The 19,730-nt window shown below is 37.9% G+C and overlaps 1 protein-coding gene across 1 annotated transcript in view; it reads left to right on the forward strand.

Moving 5' to 3' along the window:
- The first annotated feature begins 2,323 nt into the window (after positions 1–2,323).
- Positions 2,324–19,730, forward strand: part of PTGFR (prostaglandin F receptor) — a 49,275-nt gene continuing 31,868 nt past the window's right edge. Inside the window, exons 1-2 of the mRNA XM_042996243.1 lie at positions 2,324–2,403; positions 3,885–4,755. Of these exons, the coding sequence (XP_042852177.1) occupies positions 3,958–4,755 (798 nt within the window). The 5' untranslated portion in view covers positions 2,324–2,403; positions 3,885–3,957. The remainder of the gene's footprint in view (positions 2,404–3,884; positions 4,756–19,730) is intronic.

Below are 19,730 nucleotides of genomic sequence, written 5' to 3' on the forward strand. Positions count from 1 at the left end.
AGGTGCCACAAAAGTAAGTGCCTTCTCTTGGCCTAGAAGTCACACCTGAGCAGGGGTGTTTTGTTCACGTAGCTGCATCTCTGCCACCTCGAAACAGCGCCTGACACAAAGTAAGTGCTCAAAAATTTTGTTGAATGCATGTGTAAATGAATAGTTTTATAAGAGTATCCACTTCTCAGGATACCAACTGCTATGTTTCAGAAGAGTTTATCAGCCATTCCCCACGCCCCAATCATTTTTGACCTGTTTGTTTTTCTTGTCTGTGGAATTACATGTTATTCTTCCTTATATAAGCAGCCAAAGGCTACCTTTGGGAACTTGGAATAGAGGACCAGATTTGGGTCCCATAAGGCCAAAGTGTGTGTATGTGTGTAATTTTTAAAGAAAAGTTAGGTGTTTAATCTTCCATACTGATTAGTAGCTGGCTCTACTAAGAGTAACATTGTTTTTATCTTGAGGAGAAGAGATGTTGGTGTTTTAGAATCTTTTATGGAATCCCAAGTGAAATATGTCTTGATTAAGGATTGGATTCTAAAAAAGAAACTCCAAGAATACATGCAAAGTAGATACTTTTTTTTAAAAAGTGGGACTTATGTAGTATTTTGAAAAATAAATTGCTATTGTTTTGCTATTTTGAATATGTCACATAAAGAATGTTATGATGCGACATTACATTAATGAGTTTTTGTTTGTTTGTTTGTTTTTTTTACACGATAGAGCAGCTGATGTTAGTTAGGTGCTCCAGTGAGAGATGGAGAGTTGTCAAGGTCTCAAAAGTATGACACTAGAAATGCTGGTTGTAACATTGATAAACGCAAACAGCAGATAAATGACCAGGCACAGTCCTAGGTGAGGATGGAGAGATGAACAAGACCTCTGCAGAATTAATTTCAGTGGGAGAGACATAAATAAACAGATAATAGAAATGTAATGTGATTAAGTGTTCTTAATCATTCAAGGAAAGAATATTGCTCTATGGCATTCATGTTTTAAGTATAGTTTAGTAAAGTTGTTCTTTGGATACTGGTTACCCAGATATAATATTCCTTTACTAACCAGAATATTTGCTTAATCAAATTGTTCAATTCCCTGACCATACCTGAGTAACAGTTTATTTTACAAGTTATGATCATATCATTAAAAAAAAATCTCAGTATCTACCACAGGGGAAAACTGTGCAGTTGTTCCTTTCTATAGTTAATGGCTAATTTATTTTATCTTACTTTAGCGTTTTATGGTCCTTTTCAATTTCCAGGAATTTAGAGGCCCCTTCTGATTTTAGAACAGAAAAGAGGGTTTATTTCCACGTGGCACTGTTTTTTCACATAGGTGGTGGCAACATTTTACTAAAATAAAAAAGAGCAAGGGTCGGTAATAGATTTCCTTTAGTGTTTCGCTGGAAAAATGAGACACAGCAGGTATGGATCCAAACAATATTAGCAAAAAAGCAGTTACAGTGTTAAAATGACTCAAATCATAATTCCTAAGGAAGTAGTGGGTATTTCTTCACTTGATCATAAAACGATCTCCACAAAATTTAGATTCACAACTCTGGGTAAACACACCATTAGAAATACTGTCAACATTGGGCTTTTAAAATCATTACAATGTTACTAATCCCTTATCTGCAGGTATCCTTCATGAATACTTCCCGTCCCTTCTCCTTCGCACATTAGAAAAGTTAGAAAGTAGTCCAGTCTTCTAAGTGACAGTGAACCCTTAGGCAGCGACTGCTTTCATTTACAACGCGTGGCTTGAATCCTTGTTCTAAACCCCCTGGGGATATCGGCTAAGCCCCACCGTCGCTCTCTCCCTCCTTGGTTTCTTTACCCCTTTCGAGGTGGATTTGGGGCGAATTCAGTCTGCAAACTACAATCTGACAGTACAACACGCTGCCAAGACAGCTGTCTGCAGGCTGTCCTCAACTCTCCCGATTCCTATTTTGCAGCTTTAGAGGCGGCGCCTTTAGCTTGAACACAAGGTTGAAGCAAAACTTTTCCCTGAGCGGTGGGGCTGCTGCAAGGGCCGCTCTGATGCTGAGGGGGGATGCGGTTGCACCGGGGCGCGCAGCCCGGGTGTCTCGCGGTGGGGCTCTGGGCTCCTGGAAAAGGGGGCGGAGAGGAGCGACGAGAGGAAGGGGGGCTGAGGTCACCCGCGTTCTCCATCCCGCCCAGGCTGCGAGCGCCGCTGGGCGCTGAGGGACCAGAGGAGCCCAGCGCGCCCGCAGGTTCCAGGCTGGGGCAGCGCGCGGAGGGACGTGCTGCGGTGCCGAGCGGGGCCGAGCGGGAGCGCGGCGCTGCGCCAGAGGAGCCCGCAGCGGCCGGGAGAGGAGCCGGGCGCGCGATGGCACTGGGAGCCGCGCGCCCTTCGCCGACAGTCCTGCGGGCGGCCCGGGAGGCCAAGGTAACCACCTTTCCAGGGGCTGGATTCCCGCGCGTCGGCCTCCGGGTGCTCCACCCGACCGAGGCGGCGCGCTCACCCAGCCGCACTGGAGGGCACCTTAGTCTGAGCTTGGCAACAAGTTTGGACCAGATGGCCCGAGCTCGGGAGATCTTCAGAGAGAAGAGTATTCCGGCCGACGCGAACCGATTCAGAGCTGCGCGAGTAGGAAGCGGGTGGAAAGGGTCTCAAGGGAGGGAACTGGGCCAAGGGGGAGTTCTCTTCTCGTCCCGCGGTTCCCGGCCAGCGACCCTTGGGAGTCCCGCGCAGGGGCAAGCGCAGGCCTTTGGCGCCCCCCAGGGAGGAAGGGAACCGGCCCTTTGGCGTTTGAGCAATAGCAGAAAGTTTCAGCAAGTTAGGTTTGGGAAGGATGTTGCAAGCGGAGGCTTAGGGGCAGAGGGGTAGTAACGGCGAAAGTTGAGCTGTGAGTAAGACCCGGAGCAGGCGGCCGCCCTCGGGGCAGCCCGGGCGTCCCCACTCGGGCCGGGCCCAGGAAAGGCTGGCTCGGTAATTCCCAGCCTCCCGGAAAGCGGCTCGGGGAAACCCCAATCGAATTAGTTGGGGCGGGTGGGTGGCTGTGGTCTTGGGTATCAAGGTCTGTGACTCAGACCTCAGCACACTACGGAAAGGACGATAAATGAATACAAATGAATACTTCGCGTTAGATGTCGCTCCCCTGAAGCTGTCACTTGATCAACAGCATGTAGGCAGATGTGCTCACAGTGTACATGACCTGCCTCCTTTCCTACCGAGAGAGCCGGGATTTCTGCACAGGTTGTGGCTCGACAAGAAAAGCTTCTTAGCGACCCACCAGTCTACCTTCCAGGGGTTCCAGACCGTGTGGTTTGCTATTATTTGATCTAAATTCAACAGTCTTAGAACGTACTGTGGGAAGCCCCGTTTAACAACAGTGAGTTTGCTGGTCCACTCGCCCCCTCCCAAAGTTCGAAGAAGATGGTTTTGTCCGCCTGACAAACAGGTAGTTTACCTAAAGAATAATCTGCAGTTTGGGGACAAAGCCTATGCAAGAAAAAAAAAAAAAAAAAAAAAAAAAAAAAAAGCAAAACTTGAAATGGTCACTTAATTATTTAAACAGACTAGTATGCTTTTACAAATTTTCTTGGGTTTAAATCTAATCTTGTTAGTGATTTTGTAAGCTTTAAAAGTTTTAAGGTGTCTGTGAAGTGTCAGGAGGAGATTTAGGAGGCACCCATTTGCAGAGGGGCCACAGCCTTAACCAAAGGGTCTCAAGTTTGGCAGCCTCTTTACCTTGAACATGAAATGTGGAGCCACAGGCAGATGTGTGCTGCTTTGGTATGATGCAACCTTGCTTATGATAGGCCAGATAAATCTGATTCTCACCACAGGGTGCTGGGGCGCTTCAGTCTTAAATGTCAGATGAGCAGTTATCCAGGGCTCATAATTCCTCTGTCTTTATGCTGCAGATGTCCGGACTAGAAGCCTGCACAGTTTTGAGAGGGAGATGACTTAAGTGGCCAGCTTTTTATCTCCACAACGATGTCTATGAACAATTCCAAACAGCCAGTGTCTCCTGAAGCTGGGCTCCTTTCAAATACAACTTGCCAGACGGAAAACCGGGTTTCAGTATTTTTTTCAGTAATCTTCATGACAGTGGGAATCTTATCAAACAGCCTTGCCATTGCTATTCTCATGAAGGCCTATCAGAGATTTAGACAGAAGTCCAAGGCATCATTTCTGCTTTTCGCTAGTGCCCTGGTAATCACAGACTTCTTTGGCCACCTCATCAATGGAGCTATAGCAGTCTTTGTATACGCTTCTGATAAAGAGTGGATCCGCTTTGACCAGTCGAACATCCTTTGCAGTATTTTTGGTATCTGCATGGTATTCTCTGGTCTGTGCCCACTTTTTCTAGGCAGCGTGATGGCCATTGAGCGATGTATTGGAGTCACCAAACCAATATTTCATTCAACGAAAATTACATCCAAACATGTGAAAATGATGTTGAGTGGAGTGTGCTTGTTTGCTGTTTTCATAGCTTTGCTACCCATCCTTGGGCATCGAAACTATAAAATCCAAGCATCGAAGACCTGGTGTTTCTACAAAACAGAACACGTCAAAGACTGGGAAGATAGGTTTTATCTTCTACTCTTTTCTTTTCTGGGGCTCTTAGCCCTTGGCGTTTCATTCCTGTGCAATGCCATCACGGGAATTACACTTTTAAGAGTTAAATTTAAAAGTCAGCAGCACAGACAAGGCAGGTCTCATCATTTTGAAATGGTCATCCAGCTCCTGGCTATAATGTGTGTCTCCTGCATTTGCTGGAGTCCATTTCTGGTAAGCGTCTAACGTTTTGACAATTTCTGCTTTCTTCCATTTTTCCATGTTTAATACAGGGTTTGTTGTGTTTTTTGAAGCTGTTAGTCTTGATGGGCAACAGTGTTCAATCTTTTAATGCTGGAGTTTATTCCTACTCAAAACGTATGTCAACACCCAGCTCTGGCTTAGAATTAAGCTACTTATGGTACATGTGGTTATTTTCCCACAAGTCCTGAGTTGAAAGAAGGGTCTTGCTAAACAATTCTAACCATAGTGTAACCTGCTTGCAGTAGAGTAGGGAGTAATTTTAACAGAGTAACATAGTTTTAATATACTTAATAGGATTGGTTTCTAAAGTGTGAAACAAAAATGACCAAGTATAATACAGTATTGGAGTGGACTCAACCAAGTCTTGGTAGCAAGTCACAGAGACTTTTAACTTATAGAAAAGGCATATTAGCTACTGAGTTTTTCTAAACATATAAGACTAAACATATAAACATATAAGTCTCGGCTTGCAAGAGGAGGTGATGAGTTGAGATAGTTGGATAGTGCAGGTGAAGTCTATGGATAGATTAGGTGAAGTGATCACTAGTACCCCAACCCAAGAGCAGTGCCAATAGTTCAGGGAGAGGTATGGTTCTCAGGAGAGCCAAGGATCCTTCCCTTATCATTCCATTCCATTCCATTCCATTCCTTTTTTTTTTTTTTTAATGTAGCCAGTAGCTATGTTTCACAGCTTGATATTTTTATTTGGAAATGAAGGCTAAAGTTAAGGAATTAGCAACAAACATAAGTCATTTATATTACCTTCTTGGTAGAAGGAAAAAATACTTATAATTGATAAGTATGGCCTTAACTCCCTTCATCATTTTATGACAGAAAGGTCGACAACATGTCACGAAAGAGAAAAGAATCCTCTGTACATAGTGAGTGAAAGCAGCAAAGATGATTTTTATTCCTTTTTCTGTGCCAGTGAAGAAATGGGCTAGAGACAATAATATAGGTGGTCCGCAGGCAGAGGTAAGGCAAACTGGGGAGACAAAGGTAGATGGAAGAGAAAGGTTGTGGTCATACTTTGCCCGGTACTTGTTACTGATGCAGTTTTCCTAGGCCCCCAGCAGGACCACTGTCCGAGAATTGTTGCCAGTGGAGTTTTAATCAACAATCCTGCTGATCCTGATGCACAAGAAAGTTGGGGAGAGCTCCTGTGGCTGACAGATTCCGTGACGGCTGACTTTATTTTACAAAAGGATTTCTACTTTTTGAATATTTCTTTATTCATATTATGTCCTCACACTTTGAATTTAGCGTCTTCAATTGTTAAATCACTTAAATATTTTTCATGATGTGCCTGAACTGGTCCTAAGAACCCAACCACGGGGGGTGGGGGTCAGGTTGAGATTGTCAGTGGCAGGTCAACATTTTCAGGCCTGCTTGTTGTCAGTTTAGGAGGCCTGGGGTGAACCCAAGCAGTGATCTGATCTGTGCTCAGAGTCTAGTTATTTGAATCTGAATAGCAGAGAGCAGTTCTATCAATACTTAGAATCACTTTAGTGCTCATTCTTGGAGATTTTAATTTACACCACTCAACAAAGGGAATTTCCCTTGGACAATGCTTCTTCTTTTTTCCTTAAACTTTGAAACACAGTAACTTATCCAAGTAAAAAGTGAGTATGAATAGCACTGAAATTAATTTGGAGGTTGGAAAGGGAATGTGAAGAAGGTGAGAAAAGAGGTACCTGAAAATATTTAAAGAAAAATTTTAAATGAGGGCCCTAGCGCTGGAGAGATCCTGAAAACAACAAAATAGTGAACTCGGTGAGGTACAGATAGTCTGGACAACTGAGATAATCACTGGTGCTTTGGTTTTTTGTTTGTTCCAGTCACGTTTAAAATCCTGCTTCATTCTGGCTTCTGACTGGGAAATAGGAATGACAGGTTAGCTGCGGTGACACGGTGGAAGGTAGCACAATTTCATGCTCATCATGGATATTTTGAACTTATGTTTTTCTTTAATTTCTCTTTCTGAATTCTTGGCTTCCTTCACTGTTAAATTGGATATAATTTAATTCATATTTTGAACATATTTCTAGTAGAAGCATAATTTTATTTCTGAGATCTGTGTTCTACTTACAAGTTATCAATACATCTATGACACCAATGTATCAGTACTTTTTAGTGTGAGAATTATTTCTGTGTGAGATGCATGGTAGATATACCACAGATACATACTCCTTTTATTTGAAACATTCTTTGCATTCCTGGTTTCTCTTGTGGAGACCTGGGTCTTCATAGCACATTCTGCCTAAAGGATTTATAACCTTTGTGGTCTGGACACATGTGCCTTGGGCATTAGGTTAAGGCCATCAGACAGCTCTAAATGGAGCCCTCATAAAAAACTCAGGTTTGGGAATGCCAAATAGCACCCAACACTAATATCTCATTTGAAACATTTCTCTTTTTTTTCCCTTAAATGCTTAGAAAAAGTGCATAGATATTAATGACTGAGCCATCATTCTCTATTCTCCATTTTTATTTTATCTTATATTTTTAATTTTTAAATTTTATTTAAGTCCGAGTTAGTTAACATATAGTGTAATAATGATTTCAGGAGTAGAATTTAGTGATTCATCACTTACATAAAACACCCAGTGCTCATCCCAACAAGTGCCCTCCTTAATGCCCATCACCCATTTAGCCCATCTCCCCACCCAACACCCCTCCACCAGCCCTCAGTTTGTCTTCTGTATTTCAGAATCTCTTATGCTTTGCCTCTCCCTCTCTCTTTATTTTATTTTTCCTTCCCTTCTCCTATGTTCATCTGTTTTGTTTCAATTCCACATATGTCTACTGTCCATTTATAAAGTGCCTCTGAAATCAAGCTTCTGGATTCCCATAGTTGTACTATAATGCGAACAGCTTCCACAGTGCCCTACTTTACATCATGTGTCTTCTTTCTATGATTGATGAGTATGAATCAACTGGATTCATACAATCTAAATCCAATAAACCATTTGGATTTATAATTTGAATGAACATCTATACACATTTTCTGACCTGTTATCACTGTCATGTTCAAGCCTCAAACTGAAACAAAGATACAGGTGCACTCATGAAAAGGAGCAGATGATAGTGTTTGTGCTTGACAAGATTTAGTGCATCAGAATTTATCATTAGAGGCATACTTTCTAAAATTATTTAAATTTGTAGCTGATGACAAAGGGAATACTTTATTAATTTTGATGATTAGGTTCAGTCAATACAAAGTAAGATGATCCTGTTGTTTCAGTTTTCTCTTCCTTTGTGTTTTTAATGGACTTTATTTTTGAGTACCTTTAGGGTTACAGGGAAATGAGTGGTAAGCACAGAGTTCACATATACCCTCTCATGTCCCTCCCACACCCCCAGGTATCCTTATTATTAAGTCTTACCTGGGTGTGGTACATTTGTCACAATTCATGAGTCAATACCGTTACATTCTTATTGACTAAACTCTGTAGTGTTTTACCTTAGTGTTGTAGATTGTGTGAGTTTTGATAAATGTATATTGACATGTGTCCACCATTACAGTATCATGCAGAATAGTTTCATTGCCCTAAAAATCCCGTTTTTTTTAAAATTTTTAAATTTAATGTGTTATTTTTCCAAAGGAGGAAATGTGTGTTTTCAGGAATTAAGATTTAGAAATGTAGTACAAAAATAGTGTTAGTTTAAAATATAGCTCATTAAAATTTTGAAATTAAAAATTTTACAATATCTGGATTTTATAGTTTTAAACATGGTGAGCTCATATAAATTCGTTTAATTACAATCCCAACTGAAAAATACAGGAGACTACAATGGGCACTTATTAGCTTATGATTTCATTTAGCAACAAATTAATACAAAAATCTTTAAGAGTCAAATGGCAGTTATAAAATTGTCTTGTGCATATCCTAGGTGAATCACTTCTCCTTAATAAATAAATCTTAAAGACATTCTTTCATTGTTTCTAGAGTGAGGGAAAAAAAAAACCCATTTATCTACACTTCAAGTAACATTTTCTTATTATTTTTGCCTTTATACAAGTAATGATTCTTTTTAATGTTCCATTTCTAGAATACGTAACCCTGAAAAGAATTTATTATTATTGCTATGCTTATTTAACCAGTTTGGCAGAGCAATAAATACTTGTTGACTGGTTGACTGTAACTTAAGTAGTATGAATGTCAAAAGATTGCAAATGATTGACCAGAATGTGGATTCGCAGTTTTGTAGGTAAGAGTTAATTAAGCAAATACTGAAACCAAGTGGTAATTTTTAATCTGTTCCCTAAGTCAGCAACTGTAGATGCTATTAAACTTCGACAATCTTTTACTAGAAGGCCATACGTTTGTTTACTTTCTCTTCAGGGATAGAAGATAATTTTGACTTGGGAAAAGAAGTGTAAAGTATATGAAAAGTACATAGATTTCTTATGTAGGTGGGTTTACCCAAGAAATGTGTTCTCTTGCATATATAAATTTTGAACTTGATTTTTAAAAAGGTTATTACTCTTACGCTAGTGTTTCTAGTCAATGTAGTTAAACATTTAGTCACTAAGATGTTTGTCAGATATAAATAACAAAATTAGGTAGCTGATTGATGTTTGACTGAATTACTAAAGGTATTGGCATCATAATGAACAGGTCTTAGAGGGCTAATGGCAAATGATAGGTGAGTCTTGCTCTCCGGGAAGTTACCCTTAGCCAACGGAAGCTGCCTTGACTGTGGTGCACCCTTTGGTCACTGTGTATGCAGGGACGGATGGTTGTAGAGATACAAAACTCTTACTCCCTTGCCTCATTTAGGACATTTCTGAAGGGTCATCCATACTTCAGAACTCACTGGCTGAGGCCTTTGTTGCAAATGCACTGAACTCTGCTTCCCTCTTTGCCAAACCCTGCTTCCCTCACCATCCCACACTCCCCGGAACCACTCCCTGCTTGCAGATCTCTGTCTCAAAGTTTATTTCCTGCAGAGTCCAGCTTAAGACAGTCTTTCAGAAGCCCATTTGTTCATATATTATCTAAATAGAACATATATTACACATAGGTTTACAGTCTGATTCGACTAATATATTGAGGTATGTATACATCTTTGGAGGTGAATTCCTTTCAGTTTATTATCTCCCTCCATGGAGCATATGGTGTAAAATTGGTCCTGCAAAGGTCAATCAATTAAAAAAGACATTGCTAAGCTGACGATTTTCATAAAAATCTGCTTTATATGTGTACAGTGGTGTGGAATAATTTTGGTATTTTAAGTTCATTTACTCTTAACAAAACATGATTTCCTGTTTTTAAGGAGAAAGAGTTATAAAAATGCCCAAAGATACCATAGACATTGGGATGGCACTTAAAAACATTGCTTGAGTGATTCAAGTGTAAATGAATCAGAAACATGTGGATTTATTTATACTCCTTTGGATATAAAAATCTTCTGGCTTAATGTGTCTTGGGGTTTTTATTAAGCTCCCAAACATTTAAAGAACAATTCAAGATGTTAATGTGCCCAGAATCTCTCTAGGTTGCCAGTTTTAACTTTATTTGTTTAGTCGTATCCTTACAGGGGGGTATATAAAATGCCTTCCATTTATATTTGCTCTGGAAGGCATTTATAATCACATGAAATTTACCTCGGATATCAATGCTGTTTATCTATATTTAGAGAGGACTTCATCCAATAGGAAAAAAACTGCCTTTTGATATTTGCAAATATTACTTTTCAAAGCTTGTATAAGTTTGTCATTCTGTCCATCCTCTGTGCTGGGTGTAAGTATGGTAGTGTCACAAAAGAGTGGGTACAATTATGGCTTCATACAGATGGGGAGGTGGTTTTTCTCACTCCCCCTTGGCTAATAAATCCTCAAAAAGAGTTCAGACAGTGGAATGTCAGAATGGAGTGGCTGTGGTATGGTGGTGAAGGAGACAGAGACAGTGGGATTATGTAAAAGGATTTGTTTTTAGCTTTTAGTGCACAGTTTCAAATTAAGCCTTCTCTTTAGGTACTGTAGTTGTTCAAGTACAGGAAGGGGACAGGATCCCAGCCCTACCACCTCTTAGCTGTCACATGGAGCTACTCTAAGCCAATTTTGTGCCGTTGTCAACCGATTATAATAATGCTATTTCCTTAAAAGTGCTATCAGAAAAAATGATTTGACCTCCCTACATCGATAGTACAGTGATTGGCTCATAGTAAATCTAAAATCCCCAAATCCTGCCACCCACCATCTCAATTAGAAAAGATCATCCCTGTTTAGTTCAGATGTTTTCCGTGTTCTCCTCTATGAAGAAGCTTTGCTTGCACTGGAAAGGAGCATAGGGAGCTCGCAGCTTCATAAAACTTTTCTTGGACATTTCCACCTGAAGTTTCGGGTCACTGTTCCTTGTTTCACTGTCTCATAAGAAGTAAAGATGTCGCCTGCTAATCTTTTGCATCTTATTCAAATTCTCTAATATTTTATAATTATAATAATTTACAAGGTATTAATGTACAAATTATTTAAATCAAGTTAAAATTAGTTCAAAATGATTGAGACTGTTAGGTATAAGGCATTATGCCCAGGTTGTGAGTAGTTCTAGGGAGTGAGAGATAAAGCTCTTTCCTCAAAGAGCTTATAGCTTGGAGTAAAAGATATACCCTGAGAGCTAAGATAAGTCTTATTTCTTCCACTTCCTGGCTGTGTGACCATAACCACTTTGTGCCTCAGTTTCCTCATATGTAAGACGTGTTGTAATAGTTCTCAACTTCCTTGGGTTGTTGTGAGGACTGAATAAATTAATAATGCAAGTTAAAATAGTGCCTGACATAGTATCATATGCTTCAGTTATTATACTATTATTGTTATGGTTGCTGTTATGATTAAATATTAATGCAGGGGTGCCTGGGTGGCTCAGTCAGTCGAGCATCCGACTCTTGATTTCAGCTCAGGTCATGATCCCGGGTGGTTGGATTGAGTCCCATGTAGCTCTGTGCTGGACATGGAGTCTGCTTAAGATTCTCTCTCACTCTCTCTCTCTCCCTCTGCCTCTCTCCCCAGCTCGTGTGCTCTTTCTCTCTCTCTCAAATTAAAAAAAAAAAAAAACAACAACAAAACATTAATGTTGCCAGACAGTAACTTTGTCAATGAGATGATTGAAGGCACTTTTTAGTTATTAAATGAATAATGGATGCTATAGTAGATGGCTGTCCACGAGTTATTTATTTATTTGACAAATATTTATAGAGCACCTACCATTGTGCAAGGCAGCGTTTTAGATACTATAGTAACAATCTCTGTGATTTAACTGTCACAATATCTGTGCTGTAAGCAACAATACTTGTAGACGTTGAGAAGAAAGGGTATGTGTAGCAAATTGAAATATGAAGATACTTGATTATATTTTCTATTCTAACAGAGTAACAGGTATTCTGTTGTGAATATTTGTGGATGAGATTGTTTTTTATAACATGAAGGTGAAAAATTTCTATAGTATATCACTTAGAAGGAAAAATTACTGGAAGTAAATGTGATCCTAAGTGAGGTCATGTAAACTGTAAAAAACAAGGAGAAGAGAGATCATAATGCATATAATTCCTAGAGATATAAAATTACAAATAAGACAGTATTTGGACAGGTTTGAACAAGATAAGAATACAGCAGGCTGTAATAAACTAATATTGAAAGCTAGAAGAATTTTCAAGTAATGAAACAGGAGTAGCAGAAAAATTAAATCATATCATAACAAGTTAATAATTCAAATAAGTATTTTATGCTATCATTTGATAAGAAAAGTGACTCAAGATATAGAAGAGAAATAAATGGTGAAGTGAAGCATTACAGAAACCACCAACTCTTTCTGAGATTTTACATAAAAAAAGTGTTGGAAAGGACTGAAAATAAAGAAAAAAATGTGAACATTCATAATAGAAATGAAGAAAATAAAATAATTCATTGATGCTTTAATGTCCTCGTTATTTTACTCATTGATTTGTTCATTCAGCAGGCATTTGCTGAGCAAAACGTGGGGTGTCTCTCCAGGTGGAGGGTGAAGCCGAGATGGAGACTTGACCTGGGAAAGTACTCCTGAGGCACACACTAGGAATCATATTTTCTAGCTTCTTCATTTTACCCATGTTCTTTGCACTCCGTTCTTCAATCTCTTGCTCATATGTGCATCCTCCTTTTCCTTCTCTTTCCACATGTAATGTGAGATAAATATAACTGTTTGCATTTTTCCAGCCTTGTCTGGGAGCAGGGCAAAGGGTTGATTGCTTTATTGATTGCTCTAGTGATAGTGGAGGAACATCTGGGCCCAAAGGTGCATTAATAAGTATTAAATAATAACAGTGCTGTAGCAGTCCAGCAACAGTGGTTGACATTGTTATTATGATTACGTATTCCTTTATTTTGCTTCTTGCATTTATGTTCGTGGCAGAGGACCAGAAAACAAGGAAAACGAAACCCACAGGAATGCCCAGGAAGGACTGGGAGACAGAATGCAGGAGTTGCGAGAGAAGCAGGGACTAGGCAGGGAAGGAAGCAGAAAGTCCAGGGTAGGAGTGTAAGTGAAGAGAGAGGCACTCCAGTGTCCTAGGAATTCCGTTGGAAAGGAAAGGCTTCTGTTTATTTCCACAGGTATCTTTTCCTTATTGAGGAATATTAAATTTTGTGTACTGTGTTCTCTCAAGCTATTTTTTAAAATGCAGTGTTTTTTTTTTTAAGTATAAAATTTTAGTGTAAAAAAATATAGTAAGCTACAAGTTAAAATTAAGGAAAAAAATCTTCCAAATCCCCACTCTCCAGAGATAACCACCATTAGCATTCTGAGTATATCCTTTTACTTATCGGATAAGGAAAATATATTGATTTAATTTCTCTGATTGACAGAATAAGCTTTCTTTTTCTTATATAATTGGGCATTATCTTCTTTTTTTTGAGAATATGAAGTTTCTGTGAATCATTTGCAAGAACTCTTTGGATAACAAAACAGATAATTCTATTATATAAAAATAATTTTAAAATCAGTTATTATAAAAACAATTGTTTTTCCATATTTATTGTTAACCTTTTAATTTAGTATTTTAATTTATATAAGTAGTGAATGAATCAATATTTTTTTGTGTGGTTACTGCGTTCATGTTAAGAAATACTTTTCTCAGGCTGAGATGATATGGGTGTTCATCTCTTTTTTCTTGTAGCTTTTTTCTTTTTGCTTTTTCATGTTTTGTATTTATGTTTTTAACACACTTATAGTTAATTTTGTTTAGTTTGCACATTAGTGATATGAATTTTCTTTTGAATGGTTAGCTAGCTGTCCCCAAATAGTTTATTCCATGGTCTTTCTGCAACTGTTTAAAATTCCACCTTTAGTATGTATGAAATTTTTAAATGTGTTTGGCTCTTTCTGGACCCTTTATTTTACCCTACTGATACATCTTTAACTTTATGTACAATTACAATCTTCTTCACATTTTACTTAGGCATACTTTCAGTTTATTAATTACAATGTTCCTTTCCATGATCATGATCTCCCATACTTGAAGTCATTTTTAGAATAATAATTTATTTTTATTGTGACAAAATTCACATAGCGTAACATTCACTATTTTAACCATTTTAAGGGGTACAATTCCGTGACATTTTTTACATTTAAAATGTCATGTAACCATCACCACTATCATGTCTAGAACATTCTCATCATCCCAAAAGGAAGCCCCATACCCATTTAGCAGTCATTCCCCAGACCCTGTTTCCCACCTTGTGGCCCATGGCAGCCACTAATCAATCTCTCTCTGCCTTTATGGATTTGCCTATTTTGGTAATTTTATATAAATGGAATCTTAAAATATGTCGCCTTTTCTGTTTGGCTTCTTTCAGTTAGCATGATGTTTTCAAGGTTCATGCATGTTGTAGCATGTATCAGTATTTCATTCTTTTTTGTGGCTGAATGGTAATTTATTTCTATGGATACACCACATTTTGTTTATCCATTCATTAGTTGATGGACATTTGGGTTGTTTCCAGCTTTGGCTATTGTAAATAGTGTTGCTATTTGTATACAAGGTTTTGTTTGAACACTTGTTTCCAGTTCTTTTGGGTGTATAACTAGGAGTGAAATTTGCTGGGTCATGTAGTAATATTAGGTTTAACTTTTTGAGGTAACACCAAATTATTTTCCACAACAGCTGCACCATTATGCCTTCCAATCAGCAATGTATGAAGGTTCCAGTGTCTCTGTATTTTCACTGACACTTGTTATTTTCTTTTGAAAAAAATTTTATAATAGCTGTTTTAGTGGATATCTAGTGGTAGCTCATTATGCTTTTGATTTTCATTTCCTTTCTGACTAATGATGTTGAGCATCCTTCCATAGGCTTGTTGAGCATTTGTGTATTTTGGGGGAAAGTTGTTCATGCACAACTTTTTTGTGTTTAAAAAAGTCTATAATTTTCTTCTTTTATTGTATTCAGCTTTTGATACTAGAATTATACTAGTTTAAAAAATCAATAGGGAAATTCTATTTCTATGTACTGGAATAATTTAAGTAACTTGGATGTTAGCTGTTTTGTGGTGATTTGCATCATTTTGATGTTTTTTTCATAGGGTTTCAGAGTTTTTTCCTGATTTTTGGTTTGAGTTTTCTACTTTTTCTTGAGCCAACATTGGCATATTTTCTTTTTTTTTTTTTTTGTCATATCATTTATTATTTTTTTTTGCTTGATTTATTTATTTATTTATTTATTTATTTTATTTTTTAATATATGAAATTTACTGTCAAATTGGTTTCCATACAACACCCAGTGCTCATCCCAAAAGGTGCCCTCCTCAATACCCATCACCCACCCTGCCCTCCCTCCCACCCTGCCCTCCCTCCCACCCCCCATCAACCCTCAGTTTGTTCTCAGTTTTTAACAGTCTCTAATGCTTTGGCTCTCTCCCACTCTAACCTCTTTTTTTTTTTTTTTTTTCCTTCCCCTCCCCCATGGGTTTCTGTTATGTTTCTCAGGATCCACATAAGAGTGAAACCATATGGTATCTGTCTTTCTCTGTATGGCTTATTTCACTTAGCATCACACTCTCCAGTTCCATCCATGTTGCTACAAAAGACCATATTTCATTTTTTCTCATTGAACATTGGCATATTTTCACATAACTTAATTTCATCAAGAATATAAACTTAGCAAACTTTTATACTGAGAATTTCTTTATAATTGAAGATATTGTTAACTATTAACTTATATTTATCATACATAAAAGTTATATATACATTTATATGTGTTTATTTTACCAATATTTTATATAATATTTATATTTTTTCTTTTTAAATTAGGCTTTTCAGAGGGTTATATAGTTTAATAGTTTAAAATTTTTTATATCAACTTATAAATCTTACTCTTCAAATTAGTTAACTTTTTACTATCAGATTTTGTAAATATTTCACGGGCATTTGAAAAGAGTCTACATTTTCTTTTTTTAAGTTATAAAGTTCAATACATAGCTATTAAATCAAGATTATTATTTATAGAATTCTATTTTTCTTCTTTTTTTTTAAGGTAAGCAATTATGATTACAATAGTAGCATTAGACTTCTTGTATATTTTGGATTTTGTTGTGCATTTACTATTATTGATATAGTCTAAGAAAGTTTTAGGCACATTCTTATTAATAGGATGCAGCATCATCTTAACATTCAAACAGAACAAGTAGAACTTCTCCCCCCTCTCTGTCATGCCTGCATACCTCTTGGTTGGGCTTCAGAATCCTGACATTGAAAAAAAGATAATGTGGGGAGTAAATTTTCTTCTCATTTTCTGCTACCTGTATTCTGTTAGCTGCTTTGGTTTTGCTAACTTAGGAAGTATGAAGTTAAATCAGAAAGGAGTCAGTGTATGGAAGGACATGGTAAAATCTGCAGTTTAGAAAGCAAATCAATTCTGATTAGTTCCAGGAATCTACTACTGACAACTCTGGACATCAGCGCTTGCCGTTGGCCTGTCCTCCACCCAGTCCTGCTTAAGGTTTTGGTTTAGAATTGCTCAAGACCTGTGCACTAGGAAGAAGCTTCTGAGAATATTCCTCCAACATAACATGTTCTTTGGGTCTGTTGATATTACAAATGCACTCTTTGGAGAAAAGCAGGACTAGAGCTGCATATAGAAAGAAGGAACTGTTGGGTGCCTGGGTGGCTCAGTCGGTTAAGCGTCCAACCTTGGCTTAGGTCATGATCTCACAGTTTGTGGGTTCGAGCCCCTCGTCAGGCTCTGTGCTGACAGCATGGAGCCTGGAGCCTGCTTCGGATTCTGTGTCTCCCTCTCTCTCTGCTCTTCCCCCATTCATGCTCTGTCTCTCTCTGTCTTTCAAAAATAAATAAAAGTTAAAAAAATTTAGAAAGAAAGAACTGTGTGAATGCCTTCTTACTCCTCATTTCCTAATGTAAAAGCTTATTTCCAAATTGCAACAGAAAGTAGCAACAGATGTCTTTATTATTATGCTTGTGATCACTGTAGTTCAGAGAATTAGTTTCTGATACAGTTTAATCTTTATATGCTTCTATAACTACATATTTTTGCGACTGACAATTTCACTATTTCTCTCATACACTATTTCTGAATCAAAAAGCTACCTGATATACCAAAGAATTTTAAAAATTCTAGAGTCTTTATAAACTTTGATAACATGCCGTGATTTTGAAATGATTGTAGGATGTGTGGTGATTCTTTTCTCTACCGAAAGTCCAAAGGCAGACTGTTTCTTATTTCAAAGGAATATAGACTTTCTAAAAAAAAAAAAAAAAAAGCAGTTCTAAATGCACGCTTTTTAGAAGAGATCTTTGTTTTTTTAGTTCATCCCCTGGAGGTTATGGTAGGCTGATCTATGGATTTGGGTGCTGAAGCTAGTTTGCTAGAGGCTCTCCTGGATGGTGGCAGATCCAGTAGTCTGTCCGGGAATAATTTCCGCTGTGTGATATTGACCTTCTCCTAATTGCATGCTTTAGGTTTATCTGTGTAAGCTAAACGGTAGTAATACAAAGCCATTTCTGCTTGTTTAGATAGTTTTAGATTGATGTGGATTTCCATATGGTCGATTTAGCACGCCATTTATATTTGGCTGTAAAGATGAATGGATAACCTCTTTTATCTATATTGGTACCCTTGTCTCTAATACCTCCCTTGTGTAAAAATTGACATTAAGATGTACCCAAACTGTTTATGCCTTCATTTTTTTGAATTTCTTGGATTGTTTTATATGGTTGCCGAAATCTCAAGTTCAAATCAATTCAGCTCACCCAGAGATTATCTGCTAAACAGTATAAAGAACTCAAAAATCACGCATCCAGTGATTTCTGAGTGATGCCCTATGTATTCAGGTACTGAGCAAAGTAATAGAACCCAAAGAATTCTGAGGAATTTCTGTTGGCCTCCCTTCCCTACTCTCCTCCCCAGTCAGGCCAAAACACTAAAAAATGTTTTAGTTTGAAAGATAAAGATCTCTGTTTTGGAATTAACTTCATTTTTCCTGGCTACTGAAGGCCACTCTTTGTGGTGGGTAGAGAGAGAAACCCAGCCTTAGGGTTTCTTACTCAGTGACAGACCTAGTACCCCACACAGTCTGAAGAGGGGAGGGAGGGATGAATGTGCAGTGACTTTATTTTGATTTTTTAAATTTATTATTTTATTACATTTTAATATTTATTTTTTTTTTTGAGGGAGAGAGAGAGAACAAGCAGGAGAGGGGCAGAGAGAGAGGGAGAGAGAGGGAGAGAGAGAGAGAATCCCAAGAAGGCTCCATGCTGTCAGCACAGAGCCTGATGCACAAACTGCAAGATCATGACCTGAGCCGAAATCAGGAGTCAGTCGCTTAATTGACTGGACCACCCAAGTGCCCCTGTGCCATGACTTTAATAATAGGTAAGTGTTGTTCTTTAAATAATGTTTATAATTAAAGTCAGAACGCTCAGGGGCGCCTGGGTGGCTCAGTCAGTTAAGCGCCTGACTTTGGCTCGGGTCATGATCTCATGGTTGACAAATTTGAGTCCCGCGTCGGACTCTGTGCTGACAGCTCAGAGCCTGGAGCCTGTTTCGGATTCTGTGTCTCCCTCTCTCTCTGCCCCTCCCCTACTTGTGCGCTCTCTCTCTCTCTCTCTCTCTCTCTCTCTCTCAAAGAATAGATACATAAATTATTAAAAAAATAAAAAGAGTGCTCATATATAAACGCTGATCAACTATTTTTCCTTTCAAATTTGCTCGAAGAAAGGCTGTTTCATAGATAAAATGCCAAAGTTCAATAGTTTAGCATGAAATGTCATCAAATGTGTACATACCTGGTGGCTAAAAATCATGTCTTTAAGAATATATTACTATAGCACATTACACTGATTCAAGTCTGATTTTCTTTTTATTAGAGGAATCATAATTCTGAAATTCTTTGTTTTTATTTGTAATAATTTTCTCCATGAAACCTGTTCTGATTATTCTATCCCACATATATATCTCTTTCTGTGGATAAAGTATAGCATCTAATTCTATGTAATCATAAAATTCATGCTGTTTGTTGTGTGATTGTCTAATCTCTTAAATGGATAGGGAGCTCTTTAGTGACCGAGTCAATGTCATATGTTTCCTGTGATGTCTGGTATACTTCTTGGAAAGGTTCAAGGAAAATGCAGCTCATCTAATAGAATTCTTTAATCACAATTAAATTAGTGATGAAACAATATCCTTATAGCTATGGTTATTAAATGCCTATGAATATCATATAAAGATTTTATTTTTTAAATTTTATTGTTTTGAAAAAAAAGTAAAATTTTGGAAATATAGCTGTAAAACTCTAATGGTGATGATCATTTTAAATGTAAAGTTCTTCCTCGCTTAGAAATGTTGTTTTGTAGTGTAAGGATTAACTAATTTAAAAACCTGTAAATCTTTAACTCCTACCATATGCCAGACACAGTGCTCTCAGCATTTCACAGAGAATTCAACCTATTGAA

The sequence above is a fragment of the Panthera tigris genome, chromosome C1, assembly GCF_018350195.1.
Source record: "Panthera tigris isolate Pti1 chromosome C1, P.tigris_Pti1_mat1.1, whole genome shotgun sequence".
Lineage (NCBI taxonomy): Eukaryota > Metazoa > Chordata > Mammalia > Carnivora > Felidae > Panthera > Panthera tigris.